At 35.7% G+C, this 23,107-nt stretch overlaps 1 protein-coding gene across 4 annotated transcripts in view; it reads right to left on the reverse strand.

Annotated features, from left to right (window-relative positions):
• LOC125649148 (C-myc promoter-binding protein-like) overlaps positions 1–23,107 on the reverse strand; it is a 57,665-nt gene that overhangs the window by 6,277 nt on the left and 28,281 nt on the right. For all 4 annotated transcript variants that reach the window (XM_056165844.1, XM_056165842.1, XM_056165841.1 and 1 more), the window contains 16 exons: positions 22,342–22,397; positions 21,942–22,004; positions 21,714–21,855; positions 21,530–21,570; positions 19,018–19,162; positions 16,675–16,803; positions 14,520–14,841; positions 13,461–13,640; positions 11,659–11,787; positions 9,151–10,476; positions 7,627–7,846; positions 7,211–7,262; positions 5,776–6,076; positions 3,112–3,334; positions 2,602–2,752; positions 2,025–2,111 (listed from right to left, as the gene is read on the reverse strand). In XM_056165844.1, coding sequence (XP_056021819.1) covers positions 2,025–2,111; positions 2,602–2,752; positions 3,112–3,334; positions 5,776–6,076; positions 7,211–7,262; positions 7,627–7,846; positions 9,151–10,476; positions 11,659–11,787; positions 13,461–13,640; positions 14,520–14,841; positions 16,675–16,803; positions 19,018–19,162; positions 21,530–21,570; positions 21,714–21,855; positions 21,942–22,004; positions 22,342–22,397 — 3,567 coding nt within the window. The remainder of the gene's footprint in view (positions 1–2,024; positions 2,112–2,601; positions 2,753–3,111; positions 3,335–5,775; positions 6,077–7,210; positions 7,263–7,626; positions 7,847–9,150; positions 10,477–11,658; positions 11,788–13,460; positions 13,641–14,519; positions 14,842–16,674; positions 16,804–19,017; positions 19,163–21,529; positions 21,571–21,713; positions 21,856–21,941; positions 22,005–22,341; positions 22,398–23,107) is intronic.

A 23,107-nucleotide genomic window follows, 5' to 3' on the forward strand; every position in this document is an offset into this window, starting at 1 on the left:
CATTGTTACCAACTGAAAGTGAAAGTTAATATGAACTTTCAATTTTGGAAACAGGCTCTGCACATGAATGCATTTGATCAAATCAATATGTAGGCTAACTACCTGGAATCCGTTGTAATAAATAAAATGTAAATAAAGTTTTTGAAATTATAAGAGATGATTTATCTCAAGCCTCTTCCACCAGCATTTTTCATGGAGCACTAATGTGCTCCGTTCAATAATGCAGATTACTGAATATACTTGAAGAATTCATTATTGCGTAATTTTGCGTGAGACAACACTTGCGAAATAAAATTCATCGCTTTTAATTTTCTGCTGTTAAAATACATGAAAGAAATCTTGATTAACAGACGACACGTGAATTCATGTTCACACGATTTAACGTATACGAGTCATTTCACCATGAAATCCCTAACCCTATCCCTCACACAAGGAATCTATAGTACCATTGTGAAGAGGCTCGTCTTATATCTCATATAAATCAGTGTTAAAAACTGAAAGACAAGTTCTAAACAACACAGCCTAGTCCAACCTGAAATACATGTAATATTCACTACTGCATATCCTGAAATAACATTCACTACCGCATATCCTGAAATAACATTCACTACCACATATCCTGAAATACATGTAAATTTTGACATTACCAACTCAATCAAACAATCATTTATTGTGTGATGAAGAGAACATTAAATTTTGCAGGTCACCATAAAAAGGTCATTACAAACAAGGGACCAATATCCCTTTGAGGCACATTCAAACTGGTGCATGCTTAAAACACAAGTGCTGCTTATTCTTACACCATTCTATGCATCAAATTTTAAAATCTATGCACTGCAAGAACTGAATTACTACAACTTTGACCTTACATAACTGACCTTGGATGAGGTTCATACCACATCGTAAGGTCATAATGACCCTAAGAGTTAAGAACGAGTATAGAATGAGTATAGAATATTTCACAACTACAAAGATACAGCTTGAACAAGAATTATACATCCTTCTCCAGATGTCCTTGAAATTGTCTAAATAACCTTGGAATAGGATTGACACCCAAAATAAAAGAAAATCTCTGGAAAATAAATCTACAGAAGAATAGAGAGACATAGAATTGCAATATGTGAAGGTATGGGGGAGGGGGTGTATAAAAACACAAAATAACACTGTAAGTATGAGATTTAAGCTTCAGTATTTCATATCTAAGGGGTACATGTATTTAATATTGTTGTACAACATATTGCATGGTACATGTATTTACTATCAAATTACTGTACGGTACTGTACTACAAACCAAACTTTTCACAATTAACAGCACGGATGTACAAGTACATTGTAGTGTACAGATTATTTCATTTTGTATTGTTACAGTACAGACTATTTCATTTTGTATTGTTACAGTACAGATTATTTCATTTTGTATTGTTACAGTACAGACTATTTCATTTTGTATTGTTACAGTACAGATTATTTCATTTTGTATTGGTAGAGTACAGACTATTTCATTTTGTATTGTTACAGTATAGATTATTTCATTTTGTATTGGTAGAGTAGATTATTCCATTTTGTATTGTTACAGTACAGATTATTTCATTTTGTATTGTTACAGTACAGACTATTTCATTTTGTATTGGTACAGTACAGATTATTTCATTTTGTATTGGTACAGTACAGATTATTTCATTTTGTATTGGTACAGTACAAATTATTTCATTTTGTATTGGTACAGTACAGACTATTTCATTTTGTTTTGGTAGAGTACGGACTATTTCATTTTGTATTGGTACAGTACAGACTATTTCATTTTGTATAGTTACAGTACTGACTATTTCATTTTGTATTGTTACAGTACAGACTATTTCATTTTGTATTGTTACAGTACAAATTATTTCCTTTTGTATTGTTACAGTACAGACTATTTCATTTTGTATTGGTACAGTACAGATTATTTCATTTTGTATTGTTACAGTACAGACTATTTCATTTTGTATTGTTACAGTACAGATTATTTCATTCTGCAGGCTTACATTTCCCTCCTCTCCATTGATTGACTTGGCAGTCAGCAGAAACCCTGGTACATGGCTGGGCACCTCCAGTCTCTTGAAATACCACACCTGTAATTAAAATACTAAACTCTGAAGGTAACTCAGGTAAATCTAACAAACAGCTTCACAGGTATTTATCATCACCTCATCCTTCTGTTTCAACGTACACGTAGATCTACTACATTCACACAACACCAAAAGTTAGAGTTATAATATAAATCTACTTCATTCACACATCACCAAAAGTCTGAGTTTCAACCTAGATCTTCTCCATTCACACATCACCAAAAGTTTGAGTTTCAGCATAGATCTACTTCATTCACACATAACCAAAAGTTTGAGTTTCAGCATAGATCTACTTCATTCACACATAACCAAAAGTTTGAGCAAATCACAGGTATATTTGTCAGATAGCATATCCATGGATACCTATTTTCTACATTTGTGGGTTAAAAATGTTAATCAATGATCAGTTTCCATGCAAGACTTCATCGCTGTGATTGGCAGATTGTCTCTAACACTGGCAAACTTGTTACTAGTACATGTAGCCCTGCCTTACCAAGTTCCAAAATATAATAGGATGCTGATCAAGGAATTCATCCGAGCCCAAGGATAGATCTCCTTCATTAGCCAAAATATTATCCAGCTCCTTCCGCAGCACCAGGGGAGATAAGTAAGGGACCGTGATGGGATCTACCGATGTTGTACACCTATGACATAGAATGTACATAAATCAAGTAAGCAAGCCACAGAAAAATGTTTAATCACCGACACTTAATTTAATGCAATACTTTCCAATTAATAGCATGATCCATGGACTAAGCCAGAAAAATGTTTAATCACTGACATTTAATTTAATGCAATACTTTCCAATGAATAACATGATTCATGGACTACTACTTTGCTAAATATCAAAATAATAAATTTTGCGTCACTGTGTCTGCAAAGACAGCCATGACGAATTCATCAGAGAATATTCTATCGATAAACAACTTGGGGAAAAAATATATTTTACAGCTTTAATGCATATCTTCTTGGCTTCGGTGGAGATAATTCGACATAATCTCACCTCTCCATAAAGTCTTTCTTCATTTCAGGGGTTGGATCCGGCCCAGTGGGCAACTCTGTGTCTTCTCCAATCGAAATACGAATAGGAGAAGACATATATCCCCCGTACTCCTCCATGGAGTCAAAAGAGGATCCATACATCATGTTGTCTGTGGAATTCGTGAAACATTCACTTGCACAGCGTCTCCGAGAATTCAGAGCAATTCCTTCCAAGTCTAAAGAACCTACAAAAACCAGACAACACAGTCAATATCTAGGAACTACAAAAACCAGACTACACAGTCAATATCTACATAAACCAGACAACACAGTCAATATCTAGGAACTACAAAAAACAGACAACACAGTCAATATCTAGGAACTACAAAAAACAGACAACACAGTCAATATCTAGGAACTACAAAAAACCAGACAACACAGTCAATATCTACATAAACCAGACAACACAGTCAATATCTAGGAACTACAAAAACCAGACAACACCAGTCAATATCTAGGAACTACAAAAACCAGACAACACAGTCAATATCTAGGAACTACAAAAACCAGACAACACCAGTCAATATCTAGGATCTACAAAAAAACAGACAACACAGTCAATATCTAGGAACTACAAAAAACAGACAACACAGTCAATATCTAGGAACTACAAAAAAAACAGACAACACAGTCAATATCTAGGAACTACAAAAAACCAGACAACACAGTCAATATCTACATAAACCAGACAACACAGTCAACATCTAGGAACTACAAAAACCAGACAACACCAGTCAATATCTAGGAACTACAAAAACCAGACAACACAGTCAATATCTAGGAACTACAAAAAAACAGACAACGCAGTCAATATCTAGGAACTACAAAAACCAGACAACACAGTCAATATCTAGGAACTATATTTGTACTCAAATGACTGCATGAGAATGTTAGAAAATGTTACCATTACAGACAACACTTAAACAAGATCCCCCCCCCCCCCCCCCATTTCTACATATGTTCAACAAACTGAGCTTCTCATTACACATAAAACCAATCCGAATGTCACATTCCTTCCTCCCTACGTAAATGTTGCTACACCTCAGACACCAACAAGGGATCTTTTCTAAATGTCAATAGGACACTTATAAAAGATAAGAAAGTGTTGTGGAGCATACAAAGATCAAATTCTAGGTCCTGAAACTAGTCTTGTACACTAGCCTATTTAAACACAGCAATCAAACTAATTAAGGAATGACTTTAATTCTGGGGCAAGTTATACGATTTATAATCTGCAAAGCGTAAACTGACCCAAACCAGGTTATACTCGTATAACTTGCCCCAGAATTAAAGTCATTCCTTATAATTTAATGCAGGAGACAAAGATATTAACCTTCATTTATCAAAATGTACATAAACTTGGAAAAATACAAGTCAATTGAGTCGCACAATGATTCACTTAGCAACAATGACAAAGCGTCTACATGTAGCTATAGAAGGTTGCTATCTTGACTCGTTGTCAATTTGTCTTAGTTCAACAGAGCCTAGCCTATTTATTAAATTATTGTATCGAAGGTGAAGTTTGTCATGACAGAAAATATGTGTAGACTATGCATGCAATGCGTATTTCGCTGCCCTTTAGAGAATAACTTTGAAGTCACTCATCTCCGACAGATTGAGAAAATACGGGAAATTGCTGCATTGTTTAGGTCTAGATCTACCCAAAGTAAGTCTTCAAATATCAGAAAATGCAATAATTTGCAGCTTTTAACTCTGTGAAAAATTCTACTACATGAAAACTTACCCTTGCATGCAAAGTTGTCACTAATAGTAAATCCAACACAAGAAAATATGTAAGCAAGTGACAAATCGCGATCCACATGTCAATATAATTGACGTCACGTGGTAAAATGTGACGTATGATTTGTTTTTTTTGCTTGGTTGAAGGGCGGATCAGCAATGAAACCCCACCCCCCACCCCCTTCCCCCAGTGAGAAATGTATTTGAAAATGAACAGGACAGTTCTTACTTGGTAAATCATTAATTCAAATATAATATCTTTGTTTTAATCTATTTTAAAATTATTCGATCATCATACAGAGAAAGATGATTTACAACAGTGATTAGCGTACAAGTAGATGCTAATTGACAACGAGAAAACAGTATGTGTATCAAACCGAAGTATCTTATTGTACAAGTTGACTTTCTATTCCATAGAAGGCTGAAAACAGTGCTGCAATGTAAATTTAGAGAGAGAGAAAAAAAAGTTCCGGCTTCTGGTTGTCAAGGGGGTGTGTCCCCATACCAAACCAGGTTATACAAAAATAACCTGCGTTCCTCAATTGGAATTTGACCAATCAGAGACAAGGATACAATAAGAATTAAATTATTTAATCATATCTCTTAAATCTTGATTGAAGTAAATGACTTGATTATTAATCCTGAAAAGTCATTACTTACATCAGATAAATAAGCTGAAGGCAATGACAATGTTCATGCATTTCTAATTCCTTGTTTTGTTAATACATGCTATAAATCTAATAAAAATATCCTACTTTTATCTCTACATTTCTCTGTTATACAGAATAACAATACTATTACACACAAATTCTTAAGAGTTGGAATGCCTAGCTCTTTCTAAATCTTTTCTGCCCCGATACATAGGGCAGACAACTGATTTACTCACTGGAGGATCTGGGACTGGTGGTGTTGGAGAGGGCTGCTTTGGCCAGATGACTGTCTCGCTTTGCCCTCTCTGGGGATTCGAGCACGTTCATTGGACCTTCTTCCTCTAAGTGCTCCTCCCCAAAGAAAAAGTCTGTACTGGAATTCTCTAGGTTGGAGGTGGAGTGGATCTTCTCCTGAAGGACCCAGGGATCGTGGTTTGAGTGACTAGATTGTACATCAGGATCGGTTGTGCTGGAGTGTTTGTCTGTGTCATCATCTTTACTTCCCCCCAGGGAGGAGGCGTTACCCCCTCGCCAGTCCTGCAAAAAATTCAAATTACAGGACAAGTGACCCGAATCCTTGCTCTGACAATTGACCCGAATCCTTGCTCTGACTATTGACCCAAATCTTGCTCTGACAATTGACCTGAATGCTTGCTCACCTCACTTTTCTTTTACTGACAAATGAATCTATAATGAACTCCTTGTGCTCTAACATTGAGCTGCATAATATTTTGCGTGAATAATTATACGTCAACATTTATGCACAGGAATAACCAGGTCCCATAAAATAAAAGACATACTGTATATGACAAATTCAAATTTCAGGGTTTCTATGCCCAAGGGCCATAACTCAGCAAATAAAATATAACTTGTTTTTGTTAGAAATTAATGTCTCCTCAGTTCCCCAAATTGAGAGTGCTTCAAATTACTACTTCCTTCCCTTAATGTACTGCATGGTATGGAGGAAAACCCATGAGCAGGAACATAGACATTATGAACTGTACTTTGTGCAATGAGGGAAAAGATGGAGAAAATATTCAACTTTGATGTCACCATTGTCATAGTTATAAATGAAACAAAAATAATGACTGTTATGCTGGTACAGAAGTACCAGTAGGAAAGTGAACATACCCTTGCACATGAAAAAAGGTATAAAACACTCATTTTTGATCCACTGTAAATTGTAGAAAAATATTAGATCCCTGGTCAGAAAAGTGTGAACATCATTATATGATAATGAATTTCTGTACAAAATTTCAAAGGTTATCTAATAAACCATACAGGAGAAGAAGTGTTCACAAGCTATTTTACATCCTCCACCCCTCTTAGATCCACTATCACTTTTAGGAAAATGATTAGATCCTCCTGTCCTGACGATATACACATCTACAAATGGCAATAAAGCATTGTACAAAGTTTAAAGTCTATCAGATAAGCCATATAGGAGAAGTGTTCACAAGCTATAATTACGCATGTGAAATATGAAGGCCCTATCACCATCAATTTAAAAGTTATGGCCAATGTTAAACTTTTTGCAGACAAACAGACAGACAGACCAACCAAAAACTATATGCCACCGGATCTTCAATTACTGAGGCATAAAAACAACAATGACTATACATTTTTATTTACCATTCAATCAAAGCTGAAGTTTTATGAACAAATCCTTACCTTTACATAAATCTGTAGTTTTGGCACTAGTTTATTCTGGCAGAATATGCATCTGCAAAGAAAAAAATATTTTCACTTACGGTGACACTGTTACGTTACATTCTAAGAGTGACCTAGTTAAACAAATGCCTGCTTGTGCCAAATTTTAAAACATAAATATATATTTTTTTTTTACAAAATCACTACAATGACACATTTGGTTAGTATGATATACAAAATTACATCATCATCACAGACCTGTACTCACGAGGCACTTTCTTTATGCACTTCCTGAATATTTTACATGTCAAAAAGAAAAAATCTTCCCTGTAGAATTTTTTGCAACTTAACAGTGCCAAATAAGGCTCTGTATCAACCTTAAATTGTTCTTTAATAGTACATGTACAATGAATAAATGCAGGAAAGATGAAACTTACGTCGTGTTTAGATTTGAATCATCAGCTGACCAGCCCGCCATAATTTCCTCATCGTACAAAAGAGCTCGACATCTATTACATCGGAAACAGCTACTAATTTCAATTTCCATGGCAATGTTTTGTAATGTGTTTTCTAGACTGGCAAATGTGACAGATTTGTTTTCACCAAATTCCTTGAGAGGAACATACTGCTCCATAAAAGAAGAAGATGGTAAACTACCTGTAAAAGAAAACGTTACACATATCAGATCTCATGGACATTTTAATTGTAAAAATATCTGAAACACAAATACCCCCACTGACAACACAACATAACCCTAAGATAAGTACAAGTAGAAAGCCTTGTCAATACAATGGAGCCTCAATAAGCAATCATATGATCTAGTAAAGCTGTGAATTTACAAAGACAAGTCACCAGTAAAGTCTCCTTTTAATTTGAACACTGATCCACGTTAAATCGGACATTAACAGACGCCAATCACCTCAAGCGATATCGCATTAAATTTTATTCAAGTCATTGATTGAATGTGGTTTTATGACGTCATAAAATTACAGATAATGAAACACTGACCTATGCTACATGTATGTCTAAAATACTGTGCATGTATATGTAGAGAATGAGAGTTGTCAGGTCTATAAATAGCAATTAGTCAAACTTCGTTATCCTGAACTCAATGGGACTGAGAAAAAAACTTCCAAGAAAACTTTCTGGTGCCATCTTTTAGTTCTATAATAATTAAGGATGGCAATTTTTAATCGGTTAACCAGATATACGGTCGGAACGGTGGTAAACGGTTGCAAAATCTGTAATTGGTTAATGGAAAAAATAAATAAAAAAGGAGTATTATTTCGATGTATCTTCAATTCCCAAAAGCTCTAAATAGCGTTATGTTCACGTAATTTGGAAATAATTAACTGTATTGACGGTATGCGAGGACGTGATTTGGAGATAATTAACTGTATTGGCGGTACGCGAGGACGTAATTTGGAGATAATTAACTGTATTGGCGGTACGCGAGGACGTAATTTGGAGATAATTAACTGTATTGGCGGTACGTGAGGACGTAATTTGGGGATAATTAACTGTATTGTCGGTACATGAGGACATGCTACTGTTTGAACTTCGCTCCACTGCTCCAATTCTCTAGTGTTTCTTTAATTGTACATAAATGAAAATAAAATCACTGTTGAGTACTGTTAACATTATTGTGAACTATAAACTGTTTTTAGTATGTTACATCTCGATTTGTCATGCTGCACCCATCTGAAAGGATTTGTTCTACAGCGGGTCTTGTAAACAAACTGAGAAGTCGCCTATCCTTAGCTGTTGTTGAGGAATTTTTTTTTAACAAAAATAGTAAATCAAATATTAGTTCTGACATGGTGAATATATTCCCACAAATCTCAATTCCTAGAGCAAAGAAATAATCAAAAATGCATTCTCCATTTAAAAATATCTTTAAGCATTCAATTACAAAAGATTCCAAAAAAGACTTTTAAAAAGCATTATAGAAGAAGACATACTATTTGGATGAGGATGTAAGTTGTCGAATTCTTCTAAAGGATTTCTGGGTTTCCTGTGGTGATCTAGGGATCTTCCTGGCATATCTCGCCCTCTTCTTTCATCACCATCCAAATTATCACTTGATCTTCCTAGTGACGGATTAGAACCGTACTTAACTGGCGTAGAAATGGTCTGTTTTATTTCATTCACTTTGCTCATCAGAGCACCTGCTGCAGATTTGAAAGCACCACTTAATCGTTCCCTTTTCCGAAAGCTTCCAAGTCTTGAGAACCTGGATTCTGAAGTTGTTCCACCAACTTCATCAAGAGAGTCCTGTGATTTCTTAGTTGGGGATTGGAAAGACTTAAGATAACTTGTAACAGCACTAAATCCAGATTTACTAGTTCGATCCTGCTCATCCAGATTATCTGGGGTACTCTGTGTTCTACCCATGTCCTTCAAACGTTTTCCAATCCTCTCCATTTGAGATAAAGGTCTTGCCTCCCCATACAAATCATTTGTTGATAGCGATTCATCAAGACTTAATCCTGAACCAAGCCTGAAGGAGGCCGTCTGCTCCTCCGGAATATGCCTATTGCACTTAATCCCTGCTTCACTGGGGTCTATTTCTCTAATAGAATACACCACATCAGGATCGTCCAGATCCATCACCAGCGTAGCTTCAGGATGTATATCCTCATCAAAATCACCACTTCGACGAACATAACTCAACCTCTCCGATTCGAAAGGTTGAGTTGGAACATTTTTCCGCCTCATAACCACTTTCTCTTCCTCCTGCTCCGGAGCTTCATCCTTGAACAACCCCAGCGGATCATTCTCAGTGACTGGAGTACCCATGGAATGTAATAGATTACTTGATCCATCCATCAAACTTTTTCTCTGCGGAATATCAAATGGCTGGGACGTGGATCCACCAGGAAGGGAAGCAATATTTCCCAGATCCAGATCATGTGGTCTCTCGTCACGGTGACCAGCACCTTGGGAATTCTCCACAATCACTCCACTGTCAGTTGTTTCATTTATCCCCTCCAAATTTGATCTGGATTTTAATTCTGTCTCCTCAACAAATGCATCATCATCCAACATCAAATCTTTTGTAGTCCTCGCCAAGCAGCTTGGATCACCGCTAATGTGCCGCGGCCGCCAGTTATTGAACACACTGTTCGACCGCGTGGTTTTCGCATGGTGGTCACCGGCACTTTTGTGGCGTTTCCTTTTGCTGTCACTCGCATTAAAACTGGACTGAAGATTAACTTCCTGAGGAAATGACGTGGAATCGAGAGAGTTCTGACTTAACATCAACAGCCCAGCCTGCGAGCTTGTCACTGAAACATAATAAAACCCAACTGTTTAGGAACAGACTAACACAGCATGGGAGACATCAACCACAATCTCTGTAGTATAACCACTGTAGTAACATATACATCATTACTTTAATCTGAAATATTAGACTGAAATATATGACAAATTTCAAATTAAATCCAGTATTTTTCCAAATAGGTACAGTTTAGATCATACATGTAATAAAGTTTCAAGTTTTATCAGCACCATAACAAACCAATGTCATGAAAAACCAAACAAAAACAACATGTTCAATTTGATTAGCTCCAATAACCAGTAATTTATAGAACAGAACACACATGAAATCACAATACCAAGTTAACCTTCTGGGTGCAAGTCCAGTTTCTCCACATATGTACCTACATAGCCAAGTCAGAAAAGCTTTCAATTTCAGACAGGAGAGATCTTTGACAATAGGTCATCATCTGTGGAAGAGCTTACATGGAAGATTTTTTTCTCTCCTTTACTCTAATGGCACTTAATGTGAGTTTTGCATTATTGTATATTTTATTTATGATATGTCATTAAACTTCCTGGGTTTTTTATCTTCAAAATTTTGTCTCTCACAGTGATTGATGCAGATCGAATATGTATGGGTAAATGAAGGATTTCATCTTTATTTAAATCACATCCCCATCAGAAGCAATGAATTACAACTTGTTCGCTGGGTTTGTACTGATTGAAAATATTCCACTGTCAATTACTCCATAGAAAACGGATCCCAGAGATCCCCAAACTCTTCTTACTCAACTTATCATTAACCTGTCCCTGAAAGATGGCTTGTTTCCCAATTTTACTGAGGTAATGAGGAGTTATTCTAAACCGGATCCCCACAGGATTAAAATGTTGATAATTATAAAAGAATATCACTATGTAAATTTAACTGGAAGTAAATTTCGCTTGTATGCTCATTAGCCTCCCAAAAAAAATTCCAAAGCTTCTACTAAAGTTTTGTTAGAACACAGCACAAGAAATACCAAGCTAGTATGAATATCCTATGGTTCACATAACTATGGAAATGAATCTACAAAAAAAATTCACTCCATAATAAACTTTTAATGCTTCCATCATACTTATGACAGAACATTGTACAATATAGAGAAAACAAGGGAAACAACCCCTGCATCGACAATTACTGATGATATTAATGACTCGGCCATGCTTACTCATACTTCCTTTGAGCGTTTCATGACTTCCCGAGCTGCTGACACTACCCAGGGATTTCCGCACAATGCTTCCAACCCTGTTTCTAAAGTCTGTCTCCACCTCAGAAAATGTGATGTCCTGATTTCCACCTGTCAAACACAAGAGACCATGAACTGCATATGTTTTCATGTCTATTTCATGCATACATAGCAAAGTACTATTAAGTCTACAATAAAAGTAAAATTAATGAATGTTCATGAATCTGTTGAATGCCAAATTTGGTACAGCTGCATTTATGACCTCCAAAACACATTAGTAAATGAGGATGTCTTTTAACAGACAGTTTAACAAACACATGTACATACAGAGAGATGGCAAACCTTTTTACATTAATAACATGCTTCTCAGGAAAATGTTTGCGTTATGCCAATCAATGTATGATAAGACCCCATTTTCTGACATATAGACTGAACCAATATTGACTAGAGATTGTTTTAATGAAAAATGAGTGTCTCCCCCAGCTCCCCAAAATGGAAATCCGAATGAAACCTCCCTTTAATATACTGCATGGTATGGAGGAGAATGCATGAACAGGTACATAGACAATATGAATTCCGATAAGCCACATAGAAGTGTTCACAAACTATTTTACACCCTCCACCCCTCAGATCCACAATGACTTTCAGGACAACACTTGGATCCTCCTGTCCCTGCAAAATGCACATCTGCAAATGGCATTGAAATATCATACAAAATTTCAAGTCTATCGGATAAGCAATTAAGGAGGAGAAGCGATCACAAGCTATTTTAACATCCTCCACCCCTCTTAGATCCACTATAACTTTTAGGAAAATAATTGGATCCTCTTCCTCCTGTCCCGACAATGTGCACATCTACAAAGGGCAATGAAGCATTATACAAAGTTTCAATTCTATCCAATAAGCCATATATAGGAGGTGAAATGTTCGCAAGCTATTTTACATCCTCCACCCTTCTTAGATCCAATATAACTTTTAGGAAAAAAATTGGATCCTCCTGTCCCGACAATATGCACATCTACAAAGGGCAATGAAGCATTATGCAAAGTTTCAAATCTATCCAATAAGCCATATAGGAGGTGAAGTGTTCACAAGCTATTTTACATCCTCCACCCTTCTTAGATCCAATATAACTTTTAGGAAAATAATTGGATCCTCCTGTTCCGACAATATGCACATCTACAAATGGCAATGAAGCATTGTACAAAGTTTCAAATCTATCCAATAAGCCATATAGGAGAAGTGTTTACAAGCTATTTTACATCCTCCACTCCTCTTAGATCCACTATAACTTTTAGGAAATTAATTGGATCCTTCTGCCCCGACAATGTGCACATCTACAAATGGCAATGAAGCATTGTACAAAGTTTCAAATCTATCCAATAAGCCATATAGGAGGTGAAGTGTTTACAAGCTATTTTACATCCTCCACCCCTCTTAGATCCACTATCACTTTTAGGAAAATAATTGGATCCTCCTGCCCTGACAATATGCACATCTACAAATGGCAATGAAGCATTGTTCAAAGTTTCAAATCTATCCGATAACCCATATAGGAGAAGTGTTCACAAGATTTTGTGACAGACGGACGGATGGACAGAAAAGTACAAAAAACAACATCTCCCCCTGAAAGAGGGGAGACATAAATATACATGTAGATGTGATATTGAATATAGATGTAATATGGCGTATACATGAAAAGTACAGGCAATGAATTATCAATGAGTTTATACAGAATTCTGTAAAACCTTTGAATGAACAGAAAATGTCACTACATAAATCACCATTATTTTCCTTTTTCTCCTTGTTTTTGTGCGAGTTGGGCAGCGTGAATCGGAGTCCACTGCTCTTGTCTCGCCGAACTTTCTCCTGCTCCTGCTCCGATTCACCGTTGGACACGGGATGGACGAGCGACTTCAGCTCCTCTCGGGACATAGAGTTATAGCCTTTGTCTGACACCCCACCTGTTACAATAATAAACTTAATCATTCAATGTTTGTATTGTCAGATTACCCATTAAGAACCACTCTGAAGGGTATTGTAAATGTGGTTATTTATGCATGGGGGAAATTTACACTAATTACATGGTCATGTAAAAAGTGCGTAAATTTCTCACTCACGTATAGTTATGAATATTTGATATAATATTTTCCCCCCATGTACTTAACCCCAGTGTAATAACCACTTCAGTTATGAATATTTGATATAATATTTTTCCCGTACTTAACCCCAGTGTAATAACCACTTTAGTTATGAATATTTGATATTTTTTCCGTACTTAACCCCAGTGTAATAACCGCTATAGTTATGAATATTTGATATAATATTTTTCCCGTACTTAACCCCAGTGTAATAACCACTTTTACAGTGTTGTACACCGGAATTCCACTACTAAAAAAATTCACATACAGAAGTCAATTTCATTGTACATGTACATGTATATGTAGTACACATGAATTCAGAAGGCTATTCTGATGCCTTGATATTTGGAACACTAAATCTGGTACAGCAAAACATGCTCATAGCAAAGTGTTGGGGAGTAACAATTTTGTTTCATCATAAACGTAATTCATTATTATATCTAATAAGTTCATAACATGTTTAAAGCATGTTTCAAAACTACAAGGACTGAAAATCACTTTGCAGTAATCATGAATTCATTTTACGTGTGTTCGCTGTAACCATATTTTATTTATATAATCAAGATGACACAAAAGGTACCATTGCTAATGCTCAAATACTTCACCAACTTCAATCTCTGGTCGTACTTGTTACATACAAAATCTGGTGACAAGGAAGCAAACTTCCTGTATTCTAGGACACATCGGTTGACGTACACTCACCTGTGCTGTTGCTTTCCTCCCTGACTGTCGTAGACGCTAATGCTGTCCCCTTACTGCTAGCTGTACCGATCTGACTAGAATCACTGAAAATGTCCGATTTCATTATTGTAGGGTTAACACGATCTGTATGATCCTCGAGAAAACTGTCAATGCTTGTCCGACTTATCCTATCGTAATCACTCCCGGAGTTTGAGTTAATCGACATACTTCTCCGTCGAATACGTCTCCGAAAGTGAGCAGCACCAATGATGACGTTTCGGAGTTTTCTCCACAGAATGGTGGCATTGCTTCTGGTGGAGGGCCAAGTTCCTTCAAACACAGCCTGTTTGGGGAGAAGAAAGAAATAAAAATTCCAATTATACATGTAGATTAAACCATGTATACAGTAAAAGCTGCCTAATTCAATGTTCATATACAGTGAATCTTGTCTATTCCAACACTTTCTAATACAGAAAAACCTGCCTTTTTCAATGTTCATATACAGTGAATCTTGTCTATTCCAACACTTTCTATAAAGAAAAACCTGCCTAATTCAATGTTCATATACAGTGAATCTTGTCTATTCCAACACTTTCTAATACAGAGAAACTTGCCTTTTTCGATGTTCATATACAGTAAATCTTGTCTATTCCAACACTTCCTAGTACAGTAAAACCTGCCTAAATTCTGTGTCAGATTAGACAGGTTTAAGGAAAACACAGAATTTGTAATGAATGTTTTGGTCACAGTGAAATGAATAACATGTATGTAAGACTGTAAAGTGCGATGGGACTCCAAATTGCGATGGTCACACAAAAGTTCAATGGTTCGCGCCAAACCCCGATGTTGTGACACGCCAAAGTGTGATGGTCCACACTTATGCGCCAAAGTGCGATGGTCTGACACGCCAAAGTGCGATGGTGTGAGACGAATGCGCCAATGGGCGATGATGTAAGACGAATGCACCATAGTGTGATGGAGTGACACGCCGAAATCCGTTGGTTTGTAAACGACACAGAGTTTTGGTATAGACTGAACCAACCGTGTGTTGTTTCATCAAAATATCAGTGCAAAATCCGTGCACAAAAAATAAGAATAAGAACTAATTTCATTACCATTTAGTTGTCGTGTTATCAAACACAAAATTTTCCAAAGCGAAATCGTATAGAATGTTTTACATTATAGCACATCCACAGGAATTTATTACGTGTACGTCAAAGTAATAAATGTTCATGAATTAAAGAATGTTTGGGCGAAGTAGATAGTTCGACAACATATGGATTTTGCTCTTTTCTCTATCCTCAACAGTGTAAACCTTGCCTTTGCTGTCGTTCATGTCAATCTTAATCACCCGTTCTTTTCTCTAATATATAAGGAAGAAGTTGGTGTCAGCACTGCAGCGTAAAGAACCTTCATTGGGGAAAACTGACGAAGCGTTTCATTTCTTTGGTTTTATTTTGAAAGACGTTAAGAATGACGTGACAACGACGTGATGTCACTAACGTTACTGAACTCCGCACCATCGGACTTTGACGTGACCATCGCACTTTGGCGTCCGTAATGTTAACAAACCATCGCACTTTGGCGCAGACCATCGCATTTTGGCGTGATCATCGCACTTTGGAGCAACCATCGCACTTTAGAGTCTTACACGTAGAACGCATGTTCAGCTGTATGTACAATGTAGTGTATGACTGTTGTTTGTTTCTTTGAAATCTTTAACTCTGTGGCAACTGGTTAATCTACAATTAGTAATCATTGTTCTATACAGTTGTATCTGTATGTGTATATGGTCCTACACCTCGGACTTCAAAACATAAATCATATGTCTTCTAATAAATGTTGGGGAAATGATACTGTTGATTCCTAATTTTATGTAAGTACTTAATATCACGAAATGACTCGTATACGTCAAATCGCGAGAACATGAATTCGTAAGTACTCTGTTGATGAACAGTCTTTACATGTATTTTAGCAATATAAAAATAAAAGCAAAATTATGCGATATAAATTCCTCGCGTACAGTATACTGATTTTATCTTTAGTAGTCGACTTTCACCAATTTCTGTCATCAGATTGGGAGCTACATGTACCCTGTAAAAGTTGTATTTGGATAGTCTAGAATGTCTTCCATTAAAACGCGATGTAGTCAGTTCATCGTACGAATTTAACAAACCTTGTTGTAGTATCCGTAAGTAATGGCGTTCGGCTGGACGTTGGCTCTCTTCATCTGATACAAGACTTTGACCGCCATTACAGGCTGATTGTACAGACAACACAACTGAAGCATCACCCGGTAGCACATCTACGATAAAAAACACAATTATCAACAGACACATACAATCATCAACAGACACTTACAATCATCAACAGACACTTACAATCATCAACAGACACATACATTTTCAAGTTTGTACAGTTAATATTTTTTTTTTACAAAAAATCTTTTTTTCACTGAAATTTATGGAACGAGTCTGAGCTGAAAATTGCTCATATGCATATATATACATGTTTATAAACAACCAATCAGGGTTTAGAATTTATTTGGGTTCACATTCTATGTAGTACCTTATCTACGGATACAGCGGTGCCTGAGAAACAATTGATTACTTTTTTTGCCCTATGAGTGTATGCCTTCCACTCTTATTTCATCTAGTGAGTATTATCTTTTAATGACATACCCCTGATACAAAAAATGATAAATTGTTTCAAATATAAACTATACATTTAATCAACACATTATTTCTAATTTCATCTTATGATATATATTAACTACTGTATGTAAACTTATTTTAGCATTTCTGAATTTCGTGCGGTCGGAGCTGATGCACTATTTAGCGTAATCAGGATTTTATGCTTCTTCCGTGTTTGATGATGGATAAATCAAAATTTTCATATTTTTTGCACAACAATAAAAAAGCACTCTCGTTTCTTTACTACGCCAGCCTACTTCATTAAGCGTGTTAGCATTTCATGAAAAGCATGCTGATATGAAGCACTGCTGTTCATATCCTCACATACAATGTATTTACAAAACCGAAAATTACTGTAAAAGTGGTTATTTACGTGTGGGGAAATTTACACAAATTACGTGATCACGTTACAGATGCTTCGCACTTTCATTCAGTTTGTGAGTAAAATGTCCGGAGTTAACATATCAATAAATTCTTCAAAAAAAAGGTTTAATCCTATAATATTTGATATATAATATATATCATATTCAGTTACTGCATATTTTGCCAAGTGTGTAATGTTAGACATGGAAAAACGTGTACTTAATCCCCAGCATAAATAACCACTTTTATAGTATTTTTCATATCAATTAGTGCCTCGTTCACACGAAGAATTTAATTCGCATTAAACGTAAGTTAATGCGAATTAAATCTGAACTGCGTTCACACGGAGATTTTAATGCGCATTAGTTTACTTCGAATTAAAACTGACGTTGCGATTTAATGCGAATTAAATTTACTTTACATTAGCTCCGTGTGAACACTAAGCGAAGCTAATTCGTATTAAATGTACACGCATGCATAATGCCAAATTTGGGTCACATGCATCATACCCATGGTCAGCTATATATATTAATGTCCGTTTTGTACGAAAAACTAAGCAAAATTATAATAATCACTAAAAACAGGTACAAACAGCATGTCATTAGATAATGTCAGACGTAAATCTGTGCTCTGCATAGGCATACTGAGTAATACATGTGGAAGGAATTGTTTTTAAATATGATAAAAATGTTTAAAATAGTGATAATATGATTTTCTTTTTTACATTTCTTAAAACAAATATGCTGTTCATTGTTAATTTTTAATACCATATGACGCCGTAGTAGACTTATAATACGTATAAGTAATTAAAAATTACGTCACAACAGTAGTCAGCGGAATGGTGAAAAAGACGTTCCGAAGTTTTAAAATTGGGCCCATGATGAAACAATATATTGTCTAGATTGAATGCTGGTCATCAGAGGAAATAAGAAGTAATTTCTTGGGAACATATAAATAAACACGACAAAACTCCTTATGTGTAGATCAGTTATGCATGTAAATTGTAAACATGTAGTATATTACATGTATATAGCATTTTGAACAAAGAATTCTGTATCTACACAATATTCATTAAAATATCTATGAAAATAATTTTCAATAGTCTATTCTTTAATTTATTTCGCGCACCCTTTAATAGAGATGCATATGAATTTAAAGCGCATTAGTTTACTTCGCATTAAATATTACCACCGTGTGAATGCTATTTAATTCGAATTAATTTAATGCGCATTATTTTACTTCGCATCAAATTTGATGCGAAGTAAAATTTAATGCGCATCCGTGTGAACGAGGCATATATTTTATCTTTATTTCTGTCAAAACATTCTAGCCATTAAAATAGTCATACTACATATGTGTAATATCAAGTTTCATCACACATTGTTCACATTCATGAGGAAATGGCTATCATTTCAATTGGTGAAGACATTACAGAAGGTAAAATGTAAATATTTTGTAATAACCTCATCAGGAGGCTGTAGCTTGGCCAGCTGCATCTTCTGAAGCACATCGTACGCCTCCTTCATACACTTGTGGAGCGCCTTGGTCTGGTCGATGTACGCTGGCAGGTGTATGAACCAAAGGCTGTAGCAGTGGCTCAGCAGACACCTACAATATCCATAGTAACATGTAAACATCTACAACATCCATAGTAATATAAACACCTACAATATCCATAGTAACATGTAAACATCTACAATATCCATAGCAACACAGAGATAAACACCTACAATATCCATAGCAACATAGAGATAAACATCTACAATATCCATAGCAACAGAGAGATAAACATCTACAATATCCATAGCAACAGAGAGATAAACATCTACAATATCCATAGTAACAGAGAGATAAACACCTACAATATCTACACTATCCATAGCAACAGAGAGATAAACATCTACAATATCCATAGCAACAGAGAGATATACATCTACAATATCTATAGTAACAGAGAGATAAACATCTACAATATCCATAGCAACACAGAGATAAACATCTACAATATCTATAGTAACAGTGAGATAAACATCTACAATATCCATAGTAACAGAGAGATAAACATCTACACTATCCATAGCAACAGAGAGATAAACACCTACAATATCCATAGTAACATAAACACCTACAATATCCATAGTAACACAGAGATAAACACCTACAATATCCATAGTAACATAGAGATAAACATCTACACTATCCATAGCAACAGAGAGATAAACATCTACACTATCCATAGCAACAGAGAGATAAACATCTACAATATCCATAGTAACAGAGAGATAAACACCTACAATATCTACACTATCCATAGCAACAGAGAGATAAACACCTAAAATATCCATAGTAACATAGAGATAAACATCTACAATATCCATAGTAACAGAGAGATAAACATCTACAATATCCATAGTAACATAAACATCTACAATATCCATAGTAACAGTGAGATAAACATCTACAATATCCATAGTAACATTGAGATACCGTATATAGTCACCTATAAGTTGGATTTTTGTGAGTCAATTTTTGGTCCAAAACTCTATGTCCGACTTATAGGCGTGTCCTAAGAAAATTGGTATTTTTCTGGGTGGCGTAATGTAGTGTTTTTAAAACAACTCCAACGATTATCGTGGAACACCACACAAATGATTATTGGTCACAAATATCTACCCACATCGTATTGTTTATGTATTTTAAAATTATGTATAACGAACAAGTATTTACATATTTTCATAATTTTATCTAGTTAAGTGTATATTATTTATTTAAAAATTATTTACATACCGGAAACTAATTCTTTCATTCAATTTAACTAATCTATCGTTTATCGGTAAAATTGAATTGCGAACCCGATTTAATATTGAAATATTCATATGTATACCGGCTGAAATACATTTCATAAAAGATTGAATATTGTTAACAGATAATTTAGATCATCATTCTTGACTCTTAAAAACTCGATTGTTGATACAATGAATTATACCGGAATCCCACAATAACAGTTTTCGCGAGGCGCGTGCCACTAAGTTAACTGGTAATTAGGAGACCATAATTGCTTAAGTAAACAAGTGATCATTGCCAATAATAGATCAAGGGTTGCGTTTAAACCCCAAACAGATATGGCTTGGATATTGAGCACCTCATAATCATTAATTTCTCAAAATATTTTTTGAAACATGGGTAAAAACACAGAGCATTGACTTGAAATTGTCAACCGATTCTGACAAAAATTTGTACCGACTTACAAGCGGGTCAATGGCAAATTCCTACAAAATAACCTTAGGCGAGTATATACGGTAAACATCTACAATATCCATAGTAACATCGAGATAAACATCTACAATATCCATGGATACACAACGTATTTCTTCCATGCATTTGTGAAATGTGACATTAATAAATCCACACCCCAATCACCCTTAATTCACCTCCAGAGAAGAGTATTCCTCATCACACACAGATTGTATTTAAATGTGTTTCACTATACAATGAAGTACACAAACAGTCCTACAGAATCTTTTCCATAGACTGTAAATCATCTTTTATTCACTACTACTTTATTTCGCGATTTAGCAATGGTAAACTGGTTCACGGTGACTAATTTTCGTGACTTAGATTATCCCAATAAACTACGAGAGTGGTTCACTGCAAGAAATATTCGTGATGAATAGGTTCTCGCTATTCTAGCAAAAATTTCTCGTTCGCGAAAAAACAGTTGTTTTACATTAAGCGCAAGAAATACTGAATACAAGGAAATATTCGCCCTTGTTTTATTTTCGCCCTCATTGTCAGTGGACGAATTTAAGACTGGGCAAAACTGTTTTCTCTCTTATTTCTCTTTTAACGAAACTTTGTCTGGACAAATCAAAACGGGATGAAACCATCCACAAGTCTAGAAAGGTGAAAATAACACAAGACAAAAATAACCCAGTACACACTACAGGTATCAAAATGATTGTATTCTCTACTTACTTTGCCCATAACTGAGGGTCATTTGCATATTGATGTGCCATCTGAAAAAGTCACATCAGTATAAAACAATATTGAGCACAATGACAAGATTTATATTTTAAAAGTGACCAGTGTTTCTGCAAAAAATCATTTGTGACAACATTCACCAAAATTTATTTGAAAATTGACTGAAACAAGCTGTTACCTTTTGGGCAGACCGTATTTCCTGCTTGGTTCTGCGAGATAGTGGTTCATGTGTACTTTTCGTAGGTTTTTCATTCAGTGATACATTAGAGATCTGTTTTCTTAAAAACAACTCTGAACGCAACTCGGGGAAACCATTATAGCTGAAATCAGAAATATCATAGTAAACCAGAATACAGAAAATATCCTCCATTCCTTTCAAAGTTTATCGCCTACACAGAATACTCACCTGTACGTCTTCCCTTCTGGCAAACCAGCTGGGTCTGGGGGCATTATAAAAACAGTTCTTTCACTGGTAAAAAAAAAAAACAATCCTGGCATTAATACATGTATTAATTAGTACTGAATACATCCCCCCCCCCCCCCCCCCCCGACTCTTTCTCTCTCCGACTCTCTCTCTCTCTCTCTCTCTCAATTTCTGTTTAAAGAGTAAAAACATTTCAGCATAGCCAACTCTTTAACTTCATCTCCCACTATGTATGAAGAAGACCAGGAAAGAAATGCGTGCAGTTTAAACCAGTCTGAGATACAGTGTAATTTGAAACTGATTTTTTTTTCCTTCCCATTTACTGCTACAATTAAATGAAAGCTACATGTAAGTAAGATTACATCTCCATTGTACATGATACCTGTTCTGAGATTCATCTATGTCAATAAGTTTAGGTTCATCCTTTGTTTCATCCACCTGAGAATAAAAAATATCACAAAAAAGTTACACTCTCAGATGACAAAAATTCAAGTTCATTTAGTCTCTCAAAACTATTTATAACCTAACCTCCAATAATTTAACAATAATATGATGATATCAGTAAGGGCTGTTCCAGAAATGATCAAATGGGGGGGTCGGGCGGCAAATGATATTTTTTTTTTTGGGTGGTCGTATTTTTTCATATTTTAATTGGTCCGTGGTTGGACTGTTAAAAAAATATTTATTATGGGTAGTGGGTAGTTTCTATTGTTTTATTTTGTGCCACGTGGGTGTTGAGTTTTCAGAATATTTTTATTGTCGCTCTTGTCGTGTTGGTTACAATACGTCGGAGGGGAAATTGAAAACGTGCTTTCGAAATGCTGCTTTCGAAATCCGAAATCGGAAGTAACATCGAACTATTCGAGTTGTCGCTCTTTGCAGCGCATAACTTTCCATTACGGCACTCTTCAAATTAAAGGCGCGTTTAGTAGGGTCCCTTTGGACGTGATAGCGGCGAACTCTGTTCTGTAGATTATTACAGTTTACAGTGCATCGATTTTGGGAATATTTTGAAACCAATAGGTATTCCGTTTTCTAATAAAAATAGGCAAACCTTAGTTGATTTATACGAGGGTACCGATGCGTTATATTTATCAGTCGGTGTGATGGTGATATAGAGGCCTCCGGGCGCGGGCGCCATTAGAAGA

The sequence above is a fragment of the Ostrea edulis genome, chromosome 5, assembly GCF_947568905.1.
Source record: "Ostrea edulis chromosome 5, xbOstEdul1.1, whole genome shotgun sequence".
Lineage (NCBI taxonomy): Eukaryota > Metazoa > Mollusca > Bivalvia > Ostreida > Ostreidae > Ostrea > Ostrea edulis.